We start from the raw sequence: 14,967 nt of genomic DNA on the forward strand, positions 1-14,967 counted from the left end.
AGATGGTTACTTAAGGAAAAAACAAAAGGAGGATGGTTGGTTGTAGCTTACCCTTATAACCTCAACCCCTTTTAGCTAACCCTAACCTTAACTCTTTAACCAAATTCCTAATCTTAACACAAACCCCTAGCCTAGCTAACGTTAGAAACTTAGCCACCTAGCTAACGTTAGTAACAACAAATTGGAATTCATTACATACTTTTTGCAAAGTCGTAACATATTGTACGTTTTGTAAAGTCTTAACCTTTGTACAGATTGCAATTCGAAACATATATGAATTGTCATTTGTGCCATATTATACAAAATTCATGATGGACATACGAAACATAACCATACGAAACATAACATAGTGTACTAAATGGAGGACGTCAGATTTACATACAGAATAAGAAATGCTCTGAGACCAGGTTGCAACATATGGCAGCCTAAAAGGTTCTATATAAAACCCTTTTGTAGGCTATATAGAACATTTTGGTTATTTGGTCGAAATGTTATAAACGTTCAGAAAAAGGTTCTATGTATCCTACAAAAGGGTTTTATATATTAGTGTGGCAAGTGATATAATAATTTTTTCCCCGAAGATTCTAGCCTAATTTACACTGACTGTATTGGGAATCTTTATTTCTAGAGATGGAAGGAACCTATCGCAAGGATTTTCACCTAACAACACGTGACTGTCATATTTGTTGACATGTAATTGGCTCAAACTCACCTGAAGAAAAATAAATATGTTAGGAGGGGAATTGACTGCAATGCAAAGAATATTCAACCCGCGAGGGTGGTTTGATCGTAAGAATCTAACGCTACCATCATTAGCCCACAAAATGATGTTCCTATACTTATGTATATTCATGCTTTTCTCGTTAATTTCCCAAACTGATGTAAAGTCAGGCTCTGAAGGTAAGTTATGTTTTTACAAAATTAATTGGCTAGGGCTGTTTTGAGGTTCTGTTCTGATAGTCTATGTAACTTTTTAATTGAACTTGTTCGTTATAAGGAATACTGTAATGACCTGACTAGATCATAAAGTCGTTACAATACGATACAGAATATCTAGAACATATAATTAGATACGGAAGGGAATGGATTCTATAAATATATTATGTTTGCATCTATTCACATAGGCTACTGTCCATTGCATTATGTACACCATCAGCTACCCAAAATACCGGGTTTGGTATTTTCTAAATTGTTTTATGTATAGTAGGCAACTGAAAAACTAGAAAAATGACATTTTTGCATCACCTTTAGGCTACAAAACATTGGATTCTCAACTGATAAGGCGAAATATCCATTAATGTAAAACGAAAATGAAACCTAGAACAAACTCATTAACGTTAATTGCATAGGTTTTATTTCACGCTTATGTTATCATAGTCAAGCTTATTCTAACAGTTTATGTTGTCGAGATGTTTATCTATTCAGACAAGAAATCACTTACATTTATTTTCAATTTCTCGAATGCACTAACTGTAAGTCTGCTAAATGACTAAAATGTAAATGTAGCCTATTATTTGTTCTGTTTTTTAATAAAATTGTTTTAATTATCATTCTCCCTTTCTCTCCCAACATCCTCTGCTCACAGAGGAACATATACTTGAGTACATGTACACCTTCTTTAATTCTTCCCACTATGAAGTTGTTGGTTTGTTGGATGGGGAACCAATGGATTTCTACAGCAGTGTTCTCAAGTCCCCTGTACCTAAAAAAATCTGGAATGAAAAGGAGAAAAGCTTTGGGAATCAGTACTGGCAAGACAGTATTACAAGTCGACAGAAGATTGATAAGTGGTTTTTATCCAGAGCTGAAGACCTGAAGAGGCACATGACAAAAAATCAAAGTGAGTTGCAGCTATTATTTCATAGTTTACCATCTTTGCTTTATCAGCGTTGTTTTCATCCCTCTCATCTTTGTTGTAGGCGGTGCTATTGTGCAGATGAGGTTTGGCTGTAAGAACATCCCTGAACGCAACCCTGTTCACGATGAGGAAACCCTGTTTGCTGAGTTTGCCTATGATGGAGAAACAACAGTGAACTTCATTCATAACACAAATAAATGGTCTCCAGCAGATTATGCTGCTCAGTTAATTATAGACAATTGGAACAAAAAAGAGAGCATCAAATATCAAATATCCAACTTTCTGAATGTGGAATGTTATTCGGCACTCGATAATTTTCTGAAATTTGAACTCAATGCAACTCGGTACAATAACTCATGTGAGTGTAACTGTTGGTTTGTCATTGGTTTTGCATATTTATAATTTCATAAGCTGTTCCAGATGTATGTTCGTTCTTTCAGAACATTTTCATTTACATTTTGTCATTTAGAAGATACTCTTATCCAAAGCCACTTAGTCAGTGCATTCAACTACTGTATATCAAGTCATGTAATCACCAACTGTATGAATCACATTCTTATCACCTATCCCACTGTCAATCATATCTGTATTTACAACCTTTTTTTCCAGGTCTCATATTTATGTTCTGTAATTAACCATGTATTCTTATGTCTCTGCAATGTTGTAGCTGATCCACTTATCTACACTGTCCCTCGTGGCTATCTAAAACCTGGGCACAACAACCTGACGTGTCTAGTAACCGGAACCTATCCCAGCTCCTCACCCATCGAAATGAATCTGTTTAGGAACAATGTAAACTTAACAGAGATGGAGGGTGTCCGGTCATCAGGGGTCAGACCTAACGAAGACAATACCTACCAGCTGAGAAAGACAGTGATGATTAACGCCTCCGAGTCTGAAGTGTATCAATGTGTGGTCAATCATAAAAGCTTCCCCGGAACACGGAAAAACACTTGGGGTAAAATGTTGTTTTCAATTCAATGTCTTGAAATTACTTCAAAGCATGGACACTGTGATGTTTATGAGCAATTCAAATGGTCTCTAAGGTCAGAATTAGTAAATGTTGGATAAATTTAGTGGACACCATTCAAAGATTATCGTTGGATTTTGTACACTTGTATAACAACTATGCAGAAACCAATGGAATGACTACTGTGTGTTCTTGTGTGCTTACAGAGGTGAAAAAACATTCAGAAGTGAAGAGTCAAGTGGAGGGATCATATCCAGCTTATATTGGACTATTTGTTTGCCTACCTGCTGTTGTTGTTTTTGTTGTTGTTGTTGTATGGTTTTTCAAAAACAGACTGAGATCTGCGCGTAATGGACATTTGGCTGGTGAGTATAGTCTATTAAACCAAATGAATGTCAGCCTAACATTAACAGAGACAAGGGTGCTCAACCGATGAATACAGTGCATTATATTAACCAAGGTACTAACCATGCTGGTTAATTACTTATTCTCCTTAGTTAGACTCATGTTTTGTTAGAAGTGTTAAAACACTGGCTTGATCAGAGCCATACAGACTCTTCTCCATGTGGAACCAAACATTGTATGATACTGTACATAGAACTTAGGTTCTAGACTAATGGGAAATGATTTTTCCCAGCTAATCCTGAAGAGAATGCTGCCCTGGGATCTCAAGATGGAGGGAGTTTGATTGGTGAGTTTCATTCTTGGGATAGGTGTCTCGTTTCCAGGACCTCTTTTCATTGTGTTTTAATGTCTTTGTGTATTGATTATTTTAGATCAAGGAGGTGAAACCACTTCTGGTAAGTATTCAATTAATGCGCAGTATTATTACATGAGGTCAATTAGAAAATGATAAACAACTCTTAACAAGTGGTGAAAATTAAATAGATTGATTCCCCTGACTATTTTCATTTTTTATTAGATGCGGGTATCCGAAAAAGAATAATGGCATAAAATGTTTTCTTTTCTTGGCTCATGTAGTCGATCTGTCCTCTGAGAGAGAAGTTCTTACAAATGCCCCCGATGCTGAAGGTGAAAACGGTGAGATCATAACTTCCTGGCCACGTAATGAAAGGTTATCTAGCTCTCACAAATAAAGCTAGATAAAGACAGAATAATATATACTTGTTGAACATAGCTATAGCCATAAGTATTGTGTGTTTTCATGGCTATCACCCACTGTTAATTTTGTCAAGGTCCTGACGTCAGAGTGTAGTATTCTCCTACAGGGCTTTTTGACGCATTGTCACGTTTGCGTCTAAACAAAAAATGGCTTTATTAAGCCCTAACATACTGACCACACCGCAAAATAAATGTACACACATGTTATTCAATCATTGCATCCACACTGCTCGAGCGCGCCAACGAGCATCTGCGTAGCCAGGCGCTAAAATAGAACTTGGTTCTATTTGTGACGCTTGATACGCTACAAGTCCCGCCTCTCCCATCTCATTGGTTTTTAGGAGCATATACCCACATGGGTGATTGAAAGATGAACTGAGGTCCATACGCCAGTCTAGTTGGTGGTGGTAATGCAACTTAAAGTTTGTTGCCAACCGTCATATCAAGAAGGAGGAGAGATTACTAGAAACAAACTCGGTTTACCCTTTTATCTGTGGACGACCTTGTGGGTTTCAGGTAAAATAACAACCCAATGTTTATATCCCAGGACAAATTAGCTAGCAACAGCAAGCTAGCTAGCTAAATTTCCATAAATTAAATAAATTGCCCAAATTAATATAATTGGTTCAGAGTTTGTTTTGATATTTCAACCTGCGTGTCCTGATCGAGTCTAGAGTGGTTGGACAAAATCAACCTGCTCGCAAAGGTGGTCTAGTCAGCATGTTAAGCCCGTGATTTTCCTTCAGTACAGTACACTATACTACTATAATACTACTGTACTATACTACTAATATTGATTTCTGCCTTTGCTTATCATTTTAGATGAAGCCTATGGAAGTCGTGGAAGCTCTGGTGAGTATTACAGCACTAGCAAGGTTTCCATCCACTTGTTGAAATATTTAAGTGAATTATCTTCTACCTGCATAAAAAAAGATGCACATTTTACCAGCTGAGGTGTGTTTCCATCAAACTGTCTTGTTGCAGATAAAATGCCGTGGGTATTGATGCAGTGCACATATAAAGAACTTTGCATCATGTCTTCATGTCTCAAATAAAAAAAACGAAGTTCAATGTGTTTCCATTGCATTTTCAACTATACTGATGGTTTTGTCACATTGTGCTCTGATAAAGCAAACATGCCCATTCTGGTCTTGGTGCATGCTCGCTAGACAACATTTTGCGGAGAGGGTGTGCTACAATTCTGATCTTTTGCCTATTATGGGCAAAAGATCTGATCTGATTGGTCAAAAGTCCAATTTGTGGCAAAATATCAGAATTGGGCTGCCTGTGTGAACGCAGCCACGATGAGGTTATGGATAAGAATCATGTCAACAGCATAGCCTACAAATAATAATCCTTGATATTTAACCTATTGGAAATGACCATCAAGCTCATCGCCGTACACTTTCACAATCCTGTGAAGTTTATCTTAATTAATTTAATCTGTAGCCTATTTAACCCTTCATGCTTTTTCAAGTCATAGTGGGAGGACCACAACATAGCATCGCGTGACTGCAAATATACAACAATAAAGTTTTGCTGTTTTCCTTCAGGCCTGTCATGAATTTTTTTTATCTGACAGGTTATTTATTCTTTACTTGCATAAAAATGGTTGGATGGGAACATAGTGTGAGGCATAATTAAATACACCACATCTTTGCATGAAAAGTGTTTTCTAATGTAGATGTTTGTCCCATGCTGCCAATCATAATAGTTCACAATATAAAATAATCATCAACAAACATTTTTGGACTGATAGTCCTATTTTTTATATTAGTGCTATAGTAGCCCACTAACAAATCTTTCTTCCATTCTCACAGATTCAGACCTGTCACAGATTCAACGAACCTAATTGGAATTCAACACAGTCACAGATTCAGACCTGTCACAGATTCAATGAACCTAATTGGAATTCAACACAGACCCAGCTGACAACTAGTACAGGGTCTTAAGTAGGTACTTTGAAACACTTTTATCCGATTGTCAATTTCCAAGCGTTTTACGTGCCAACTGAAGATAACCCAGAGTTTATGATTATGCGTTACCTCTGCCCGGGATCAAGTTACCAGAGGTAACTGACTACAAGAGGAGCCGCTCAACGCTAACATGGACTGACACACAATACAGTAAAGAATACTGAGGAAATTAAGGGCTTGTTAGAGACGTTTCCATGTGTTCTGATCGTTTTCTGGCTGTTATCACAGAGCTCATTACTAAGATGGTGATAGATATTTACAGAGCTCATTACTAAGATGGTGATAGATATTTACAGAGCTCATTACTAAGATGGTGATAGATATTTTACTATGTATTTGTAATGTTTCTGTAAAGCAGGCTAGTTACGTCCCGTGTGGCTCAGTTGGTAGAGCATGGCACTTGCAACACCAGGGTTGTGGGTTCTATTCCCACGGGGGAGCATTATGAACAAGGTATGAAAATGTATGCACTTTCTTCTGTAAGCCGCTCTTGTCTCGTGAATGTACTCGGAATTACACGTCATGCTGTAATTGTCCCAAACTTCTTCGACTTGGGGACAGCTCAGGGATCAAGTATCAAAAAAAGAAGTTACAATTTTCTACTTTTTCATGTACTGTATATATTTTCTGCTATGATCAATTTCAAATAAATGCTGTATAGCTTTAAACTCCCGATCTTTGACACTATCTCTGACCTCCCAGAAGGAAACTATATGTTCAAAGAACTTTTCACGTCAATGAATACATACATTTATTTAACCCACCACCATCCAGGATAATACAGATTTGTTCATACAGTAAAGTTAATTTTCATTAAATTATTTCCCCCTTTTTAAAATGTCATAAGTCATAAGTGTCATAAGTCATAAGTGAATCTAATTACTGGCTTACTGAGACGTGGTTAAGGAAGAGTGTTTTGAATACTGATGTTAACCTTTCTGGTTATAACCTTTTTCAGCAAGACAGATCTTCCAAAGGTGGGGGAGGGGCAGTCATTACCAAGGATCACCTTCAGTGCTCGGTTGTTTCCACCAAGTCTGTCCCCAAACAATTTGATTTGCTGGTTTTAAACATTAAACTTTCAAATAGTTCTTTGTTGACTGTTGCTGGGTGCTATTGTCCTCCATCAGCACCGGCCTGTACCCTGCCTGCCCTAAGCTCTTTCCTGGCCCCTTACACTAAGTCTGAATTTGTCCTGCTAGGTGACCTAAACTGGGACATGCTTAAACCACCTGACCAAGTACTAAAGCAATGGGAATCCCTAAATCTTTCTCAGATTATTACCAACCCCACAAGGTATGACTCCAAAAACCTAGAAAAGACTACTCTCCTCGATGTTATCCTCACAAATAAACCTGATAGGTATCAGTCTGGTGTTATCTGTAATGACCTTAGTGATCACTGTTTTACAGCCTGTGTTCATAATGGCTGCTCAGTGAAACGACCTGTCCTGATTTGAAATAGACGCTTGCTAAAAATCTAATGAGCAAGCCTTCCTTCATGAACTGACCTCTGTAAAATGGTATAGAATCAGCTTGATCCCCTCTGTCAAAGATAGAGTGCTATTGTCAACAAACACGCCCCCATAAAGAAAATGAGAATTAAAAACATGTTCTGCCCCTGGTTCGACCGTGATCTTGCGGAGTTACCGTACTCCACCTTAAGAATTGCATTTGGCGAACAGGCTATCTGGAAGGCCAGTTCTCTCTGTGGGTCTAACCCCAAGAAGTTCTGGAAAACGGTTAAAGACCTGGAGAATAAACCCTCCTCCTCACAGCTGCCCATGTCCCTTAATGTTGATGATCTGGTTATTACTGACAAGAAGCAGATGGCTGAGCCCTTTAATCACCACTTCCTTAAGTCAGGATTCCGTCCAACACTTCCTCATCTCCCAACCCTTCTAATGTGACTATCCCCGATGCTTCTTTCTTTTTCCCCTACCCCGCTACAAAGTTTCTCCCTGCAGGCAGTCACTGAGTCCGATGTGCTAAAGGAGCTCCTTAAACTTGACCCCAAAAAAACATCTGGGTGAGATGGTTTAGACCCTTTCTTCTTTAAAGTTTCTGCCCCTATCATTGCCAAGCCTATCTCCAACCTTTTTAATTTCTCTCCCTTTTGGGGAGGTTCCCATTGCTTAGAAGGCAGCCACGGTTCGTCCTTTATTTAAAGGGGGAGATCAAGCTGATCCTAACTGTAATAGGCCTATTTCTGTTTTGCCCTGTTTATCAAAAGTGTTGGAAAAACTTGTCAATATCAACTGACTGGCTTTCTTGATGTCTATAGTATTCTCTCGGGTATGCAATCTGGTTTCTGCTCAGGTTATGGATGTGTCACTGCAACCTTAAAGGCCCTCGATATCACCATTGCCCTTGATTCTAAGCAATATTGTGCTGCTATTTTTATTGACTTGGCTAAAGCTTTTGATATGGTAGACCGTTCCATTCTTTTGGGCTGGCTGAGGAGTATTGGTGTCTCTGAGGGGTCTTTGGCCTGGTTTGCTAACGACCTCTCTCAAAGAGTGCAGTGTATAAAGTCAGAAAATCTGCTTTCTCAGCCACTGCCTGTCACCAAGGGAGTACCCCAAGGCTCTATCCTAGGCCCCACGCTCTTCTCAATTTACATCAACATAGCTCAGGCAGTAGGAAGCTCTCTCATCCATTTCTATGCAGATGATACAGTCTTATACTCAGCTGGCCCCTCCCCGGATTTTGTGTTAAATGCTCTACAACAAAGCTTTCTTAGTGTCCAACAAGCTTTCTCTACCCTTAACCTTGTTCTGAACACCTCCAAAACAAAGGTCATGTGGTTTGGTAAGAAGAATGCCCCTCTTCCCACAGGTGTTATTACTACCGCTGAAGGTTTAGAGCTTGAGCTAGTCACCTCATACAAGTACTTGGGAGTATGGCTAGACGGTGCACTGTCCTTCTCTCAGCACATATGCAGGCTAAAGTTAAATCTAGACTTGGTTTCCTCTATCGTAATCGCTCCTCTTTAACCCCAGCTGCCAAACTAACCCTGATTCAGATGACCATCCTACCCATGCTAGATTATGGAGACATAATTTATAGATAAGGGTGCTCTCGAGCAGCTAGATGTTCTTTACCATTCGGCCATCAGATTTGCCACAAATACTCCATATAGGACACATCCAGGGAAGCAAACTAGTCACCTTTCGGCAAAATTCGCCATTTTTAATCCAAAATAGGTGACCTACATATTTTGTGTAGATCCGATGAGAAAAGGTTGGAGGGGGGGGGGGGGTTGGATCACTACTGGCTGTAAGCGAACGAGTGATGCGCGTTTGGAGCAATACTGGTTGTATTCAAGGCTCAGCCAATCGTTCACATAACAACAGAATGCAGCACGCGACTGAAGAGAGAAGAGACAACCAACTTGCTAGTTACAGCATAAGCGCGTGCGCCCTGAAAAGACAGCAGAGAGTAGAAAGGTAGTTTGTTAGTTACAGCAGTACGTCCCCTGGACGATAAAGAAGAGGTGGGTGAGAAACCTGACCACGGAGAAGGGGGTGATAAGGTGATGAAGCGTACTTCATGAGTAGTAACCGAAAAACAACTGTCATTTGGAAAGTTAGAGGTGAGGGAGAAAGTGTGATGGAACAAGTATTGTTAGCATTGTTAAGTGTCTTGCTAGCTGGATCAAATTCTCCGCTGGCTAGCCAGAGAAATGTTGAGCAACATTTGCCAACTTAACTGATCAAATAATTGAGTTTATGGTGTGAAAATTAGCTGGCTAATAAAGTCAGACAGGTAGCATTAGCTAGCTAATGTTACAACATCATATGAGTTAACGTTAGTAACCTAACCAATTCGCTATTGTAATAACTGGTATACGACCTCCTTGCCATTCAAGTTATAACGCATTAGTTGCTTACTGGACCTTGGCAATCTGTGTGAAATGTTAACTAGCTAACGAACAAACTACTATCTCTGAACTAATATTTCCCCTCTACAGTATGTGGTTAATTTTCAGAATGAGAGAATTAGGTGAAAATGAGGCATGGCTTGTTAAACAAGTGCATTCAGTGATCAAGTGTAGCTGGGCCTGGCTTAAGCTGGATGCCACTATAAAGGTGAGGTGAAAGGAACACCACACACTTTCCCTCTTTCAATACAGTGGATAAAAAAGGGTATGCCAGGTGTACTCTCTGCCTGAAAGAGATCAATTATGCCAACAAAGGGTATCATGCTCTGCTGGCACATTGTAGAACAGAAGTCCACAGGCAGAAAGTCTACAATTGTAATACTGTGCAGTGTAGCTTTTGCTTATGTTGTCTTGAACTTGACAGTAACACTTGTGTGTGAGTGAGGGGGGATTATACTTTTTTTTACTCGGTGAACATTATTTTTGCATGCATGTAGCCTTGTGCACTTGATCGATGTCTACTATAGAGGCCACTATAATAGAGTGAAAATAGAATGCCTGTTTGTTTCATTCCATTTCTACTTTAATATGTTTTTTCCCCAAGTGCAATATTTAGATTTGTGTGTGTGGTCACAAGTGTTCTATTATAAAGGCTGTCATGGTAACAAGCGTTCTATTATAAAGGCTGTCATGACTAACTGCAATATTAGTGTATTGTTTTTTCTCAGACTTGACTGTCTTTTGCAGGAAAGTCTAGGCAAAAAATAACATTGGATTGCTTTACATTTTTTAGCTGTGAGTTAGGTTCACATTAACCACTTTTTATTTTACACACAGAGACTGATCATGTAGATCATATTCTTTGTTGTTTAATTAGTTAAAACCTGCATTTCCCCCTAGCAGGGATTTTTTGCGTGTTTCAGTGCAAACAAAAGTGTCACCTTTTTGGGCCCTCACCAGTTTGCATCCCTGCACATCACTGTACTCTATACTCCTCTGTAAACTGGTCATCTCTGTATACCCATCGCAAGACGGTTAGCCTGGAGCTAGCCTCGAGCTAGGCCCATCTCCCAGCTAGCCGAAGACGTCCATCAGCCAATTCTTGGGCTACAATGCCTCTTTTGCCAATTGGCCTGGACCCTTTACTGCCGACACGGAGCCCCGCCGATCCATCACGACTGGTCTGCCGACGTAACCGTCCGGGGTGGTTTCAACAGGCACTTCTGTTCCGACGTCCCTGGAAGCCCATCTGCTATCCCCGGCCTGCTAGCTGTCTGAATCGCCATGTCTCCAGCTCGCCTAGTGTAGTAGCGACTACTGAATTGTCTCCCTGACTCATCTATTGCTACTCACTGGACCATATGATCACTCGGCTACACATGCCTCTCCCTAATGTCAATATGCCTTGTCTATTGCTGTTTTGGTTAGTGATTATTGTCTTATTTCACTGTAGAGCCTCCAGCCCTGCCCAATATGCCTGCTAGCCCTTTTGTTCCACCACTCACACATGCAGTGACCTCACCTGGATTAACTGGTGCCTCTAGAGACAAAACCTATTTTATTGTCACTCAATGCCTAGGTTTACCTCCACTGTACTCATATCCTACCATACCCCTGTCTGTACAGTATGCCTTGAATCTATTCTTCCGTGCCCAGAAATCTGCTCCCTTTACTCTCTGTTTTCCGAACGCACTAGACAACCAGCTCTTATAGCCTTTAGCCGTACCCTTATCCTACTCCTTTGTTCCTCTGGTGATGTAGAGGTTGACCCTGCAGCCCCCTGCACCACTCCCATTCCCCAGGCGCTCTCATTTGTTGACTTCCGTAACTATAAAAGCCTTGGTTTCATGCATGTTAACATTAGAAGCCTCCTCCCTAAGTTTGTTTTATTCACTGCTTTAGCACACTCCGCCAACCCGGATGCCCTAGTGTCTGAATCCTGGCTTAGGAAGGCCACCAAAAAATCCAGAATTTTCTATCCCTAACTATAACATTTTCTGACAAGATAGAACTGCCAAAGGGGGCGGAGTTGCAATCTACTGCAGAGATAGCCTGCAGAGTTCTGTCATACTATCCAGGTCTGTGCCCAAACAATTTGAGCTTCTACTTCTAAAAATCCACCTTTCCAGAAACAAGTCTCTCACCGTTGCCGCTTGTTATAGACCCCCTTCAGTCCCCAGCTGTGCCTTAGACACCATATGTGAAATGATTGCCCCCCATCTATCTTCAGAGTTCGTACTGTTAGGTGACCTAAACTGGGGCATGCTTAACACCCCGGCCGTCCTACAATCTAAGTTATATGCCCTCAGTCTCACAAATGATCAAGGAACCTACCAGGTACAACCCAAAATCCATAACCATGTGCACCCTCTTAGATATCATCCTGACCAACTTGCCCTCTAAATATACAGTACCTCTGCTGTCTTCAACCAGGATCTCAGCAAAAAAAAAATGGAAATTCAGTACTGAGAGAGACTTGGTCTTAGTCATTTCTTCAAACAATCATCTTTATTTATTTATAAAAATTAAAAAAATGTATCCCCTTTTCTCCCCAATTTTCATGGTATCCAATCGCTAGTAATTACTATCTTGTCTCATCGCTACAACTCCCGTACGGGCTCGGGAGAGACAAAGGTCGAAAGCCACACGTCCCCCGAAGCACAACCCAACCAAGCCACACTGCTTCTTAACACAGCGAGCCTCCAACCTGGAAGCCAGCCGCACCAATGTGTCGGAGGAAACACCGTGCACCTGGTTCCCTTGGTTAGCGCGCACTGCGCCCGGCCCGCCACAGGAGTCGCTGGAGCGCGATGAGACAAGGATATCCCTACCGGCCAAACCCTCACGACACTAGGCCAATTGTGCATCGCCCCACGGACCTCCCGGTCGTGGCCGACAGAGCCTGGGGGCGAACCCAGAAACTCTGGTGGCGCAGCTAGCACTGCGATGCAGTGCCCTAGACCACTGTGCCACCCGGGAGGCCAACAATCATCTTTATTTAATATAGATGAATTATTGCAATAATGAGAGCGTCAGCCCACCAGTCTTGACTGACTGTTAGGCTGAGAGTCTAGCCTTTACAGATGATGCACAGTTTTTATATAGCTGATAGCAAGATTGCTTAGTCAGTCACTTCTAACCTTCCCATAAGCCACCTTGGTTATCTACACAGGATGGTCTTTTACTTAGTTTCCCAGATGCCAGAAGATGAGACAATGAGGCATTGTTCTTAACTCTTCCAGGCTCTCTCTATATCAAGTCACACACACCACATCTTGTCTACAGAATGCTAGCTTTTACGTTTTTATCACCAACACAAGTCAATTGTCAGCTTCAAGCTATCTCTAGTAGAACCCATGTCCTCAACACCTAGAGTGGAGACCATAAAACACATCATTAGCAGGACAGAAATATCTTACTGTTCGTTAAGTGAATAATTGTTACATATCCAACAAATAAGGTGAATACATAATTTTCCCCTCACAGATCACTGCCTCATTGCCTGCGTGCGTAATGGGTCCGCGGCCAAACTCTCCCTAAAACACTTCATCGAGCAAGCCTTTCTAATCGACCTGGCCCGGATATCCTGGAAGGATATTGACCTCATCCCGTCAGTGGAGGATGCCTGGTTGCTGTTTAAAAGTGCTTTCCTCACCATCTTAAATAAGCATGCCCCATTCAAAACATGTAGAACTAAGAACAGAGAGCCGTTGGTTCACACCAGACTTGACTGCCCTTGACCAGCACAAAAACATCATGTGGCGTTCTGCATTAGCATCGAATAGCCCCTATATCCATCCTGCCCTGCCTTTCTAAAATCTTGAAAAGCCAAGTTAACAAACATATCACTGACCATTTCGAATCCCACCGTATCTTCTCCACTATGCAATCTGGTTTCAGAGCTGGTCATGGGTGCACCTCAGCCACGTTCAAGGTCCTAAACAGTATCATAACTGCCATCGATAAAAGACAGTACTGTGTAACCATCTTCATCAACCTGGCCAAGGCTTTCGACTCTGTCAATCACTGCATTCTTATCGGCAGACTCAATAGCCTTGGCTTCTCAAATGATTGCCTCGCCTGGTTCACCAACTACTTCTCAGATAGAGATCAGTGTGTCAAATCGGAGGGCCTGTTGTCCGAACCTCTGGCAGTCTCTATGGGGGTGCCACAGGGTTAAATTCTCGGGCCGAGAATTGACGTCGCTCTTGCTGCTGGTGATTCTCTGATCCACCTCTACGCAGACGACACCATTCTGTATACATCTGGCCCTTCTTTGGACACTGTGCTACCAAACCTCCAAACGAGCTTCAATGCCATACAACACTCCTTCCGTGGCCTCCAACTACTTTTAAATGCTAGTAAAACTAAGTGCATGCTCTTCAACAGATTGCTGCCCTCACCCGCCCGCCCGACTAGCATCACTCTGGACGGTTCTGACTTAGGTATTTGTAGTTGTCCACATATTCTAGCTGTCTGGTTAGACTGTGAACTCTCCTTCCAGACTCACATTAAGCATCTCCAATCCAAAATTAAACTGAGTTTGCAACAAAGCCTCCTTCACTCATGCTGCCAAACATACCCTTGTAAAACTGACTATCCTACCGATCCTTGACTTCGGCAATGTAATTTACAAAATAGCCTCCAACACGTTACTCAGCAAACTGGATGTAGTCTATCACAGTGCCATTCGTTTTGTCACCAAAGCCCCATATACTACCCACCACTGCGACCTGTATGCTCTCGTTGGCTGGCCCTCGCTACATATTAACCGTAAACCCACTGGCTCCAGGCCATCTATAAGTCTTTGCTAGGTAAATCCCTGCCTTATCTCAGCTCACTGATCACCATAGCAACAGCCACCCGTAGCACACGCTCCAGCAGGTGTATTTCACTGGTCATCCCCAAAGCCAACACTTCGGCCGCCTTTCCTTCCAGTTCTCTGCTGCCAATGACGAAACTAATTGTAAAAATCACTGAAGCTTGAGTTTTATATCTCCCGCTCTAACTTTAAGCATCAGCTGTCAGAGCAGCTTACCTGTAACGGAATTCGTCCTCCTCATCTGAAAGGTCGGACCAATGCGCAGCGTGGTAAGTGTCCATTATATTTAATAACACTGAACACGACAACAATACAAAAATAACAAAGTGACTCGATA

General features: G+C 41.4%; 1 protein-coding gene across 1 annotated transcript; it reads left to right on the forward strand.

Annotated features, from left to right (window-relative positions):
- The first annotated feature begins 720 nt into the window (after positions 1 to 720).
- LOC129823886 (zinc-alpha-2-glycoprotein-like) lies at positions 721 to 6,599 on the forward strand. The gene is made up of 10 exons (XM_055882961.1): positions 721 to 900; positions 1,586 to 1,840; positions 1,920 to 2,216; positions 2,526 to 2,816; positions 3,035 to 3,193; positions 3,466 to 3,519; positions 3,605 to 3,628; positions 3,810 to 3,869; positions 4,773 to 4,802; positions 5,771 to 6,599. The coding sequence occupies exons 1-10, from the start codon at positions 729 to 731 to the stop codon at positions 5,800 to 5,802; spliced, it is 1,374 nt and encodes a 457-aa protein (XP_055738936.1). The 5' UTR covers positions 721 to 728; the 3' UTR covers positions 5,803 to 6,599.
- The last annotated feature ends 8,368 nt before the right edge of the window (positions 6,600 to 14,967 follow it).

This window comes from Salvelinus fontinalis, chromosome 26 (genome assembly GCF_029448725.1).
Source record: "Salvelinus fontinalis isolate EN_2023a chromosome 26, ASM2944872v1, whole genome shotgun sequence".
In the NCBI taxonomy this organism is placed as follows: domain Eukaryota; kingdom Metazoa; phylum Chordata; class Actinopteri; order Salmoniformes; family Salmonidae; genus Salvelinus; species Salvelinus fontinalis.

Excerpts from the sequence above, each read along its gene's own strand:
- LOC129823886 (XM_055882961.1), top strand. The coding sequence starts at position 729 with ATGTTAGGAGGGGAATTGACTGCAATGCAAAGAATATTCAACCCGCGA. Across the intron at positions 901-1,585 it reads TGTAAAGTCAGGCTCTGAAG|AGGAACATATACTTGAGTAC; the intron begins GTAAGTTATGTT and ends CTCTGCTCACAG. Across the intron at positions 4,803-5,770 it reads TGGAAGTCGTGGAAGCTCTG|ATTCAGACCTGTCACAGATT; the intron begins GTGAGTATTACA and ends CCATTCTCACAG.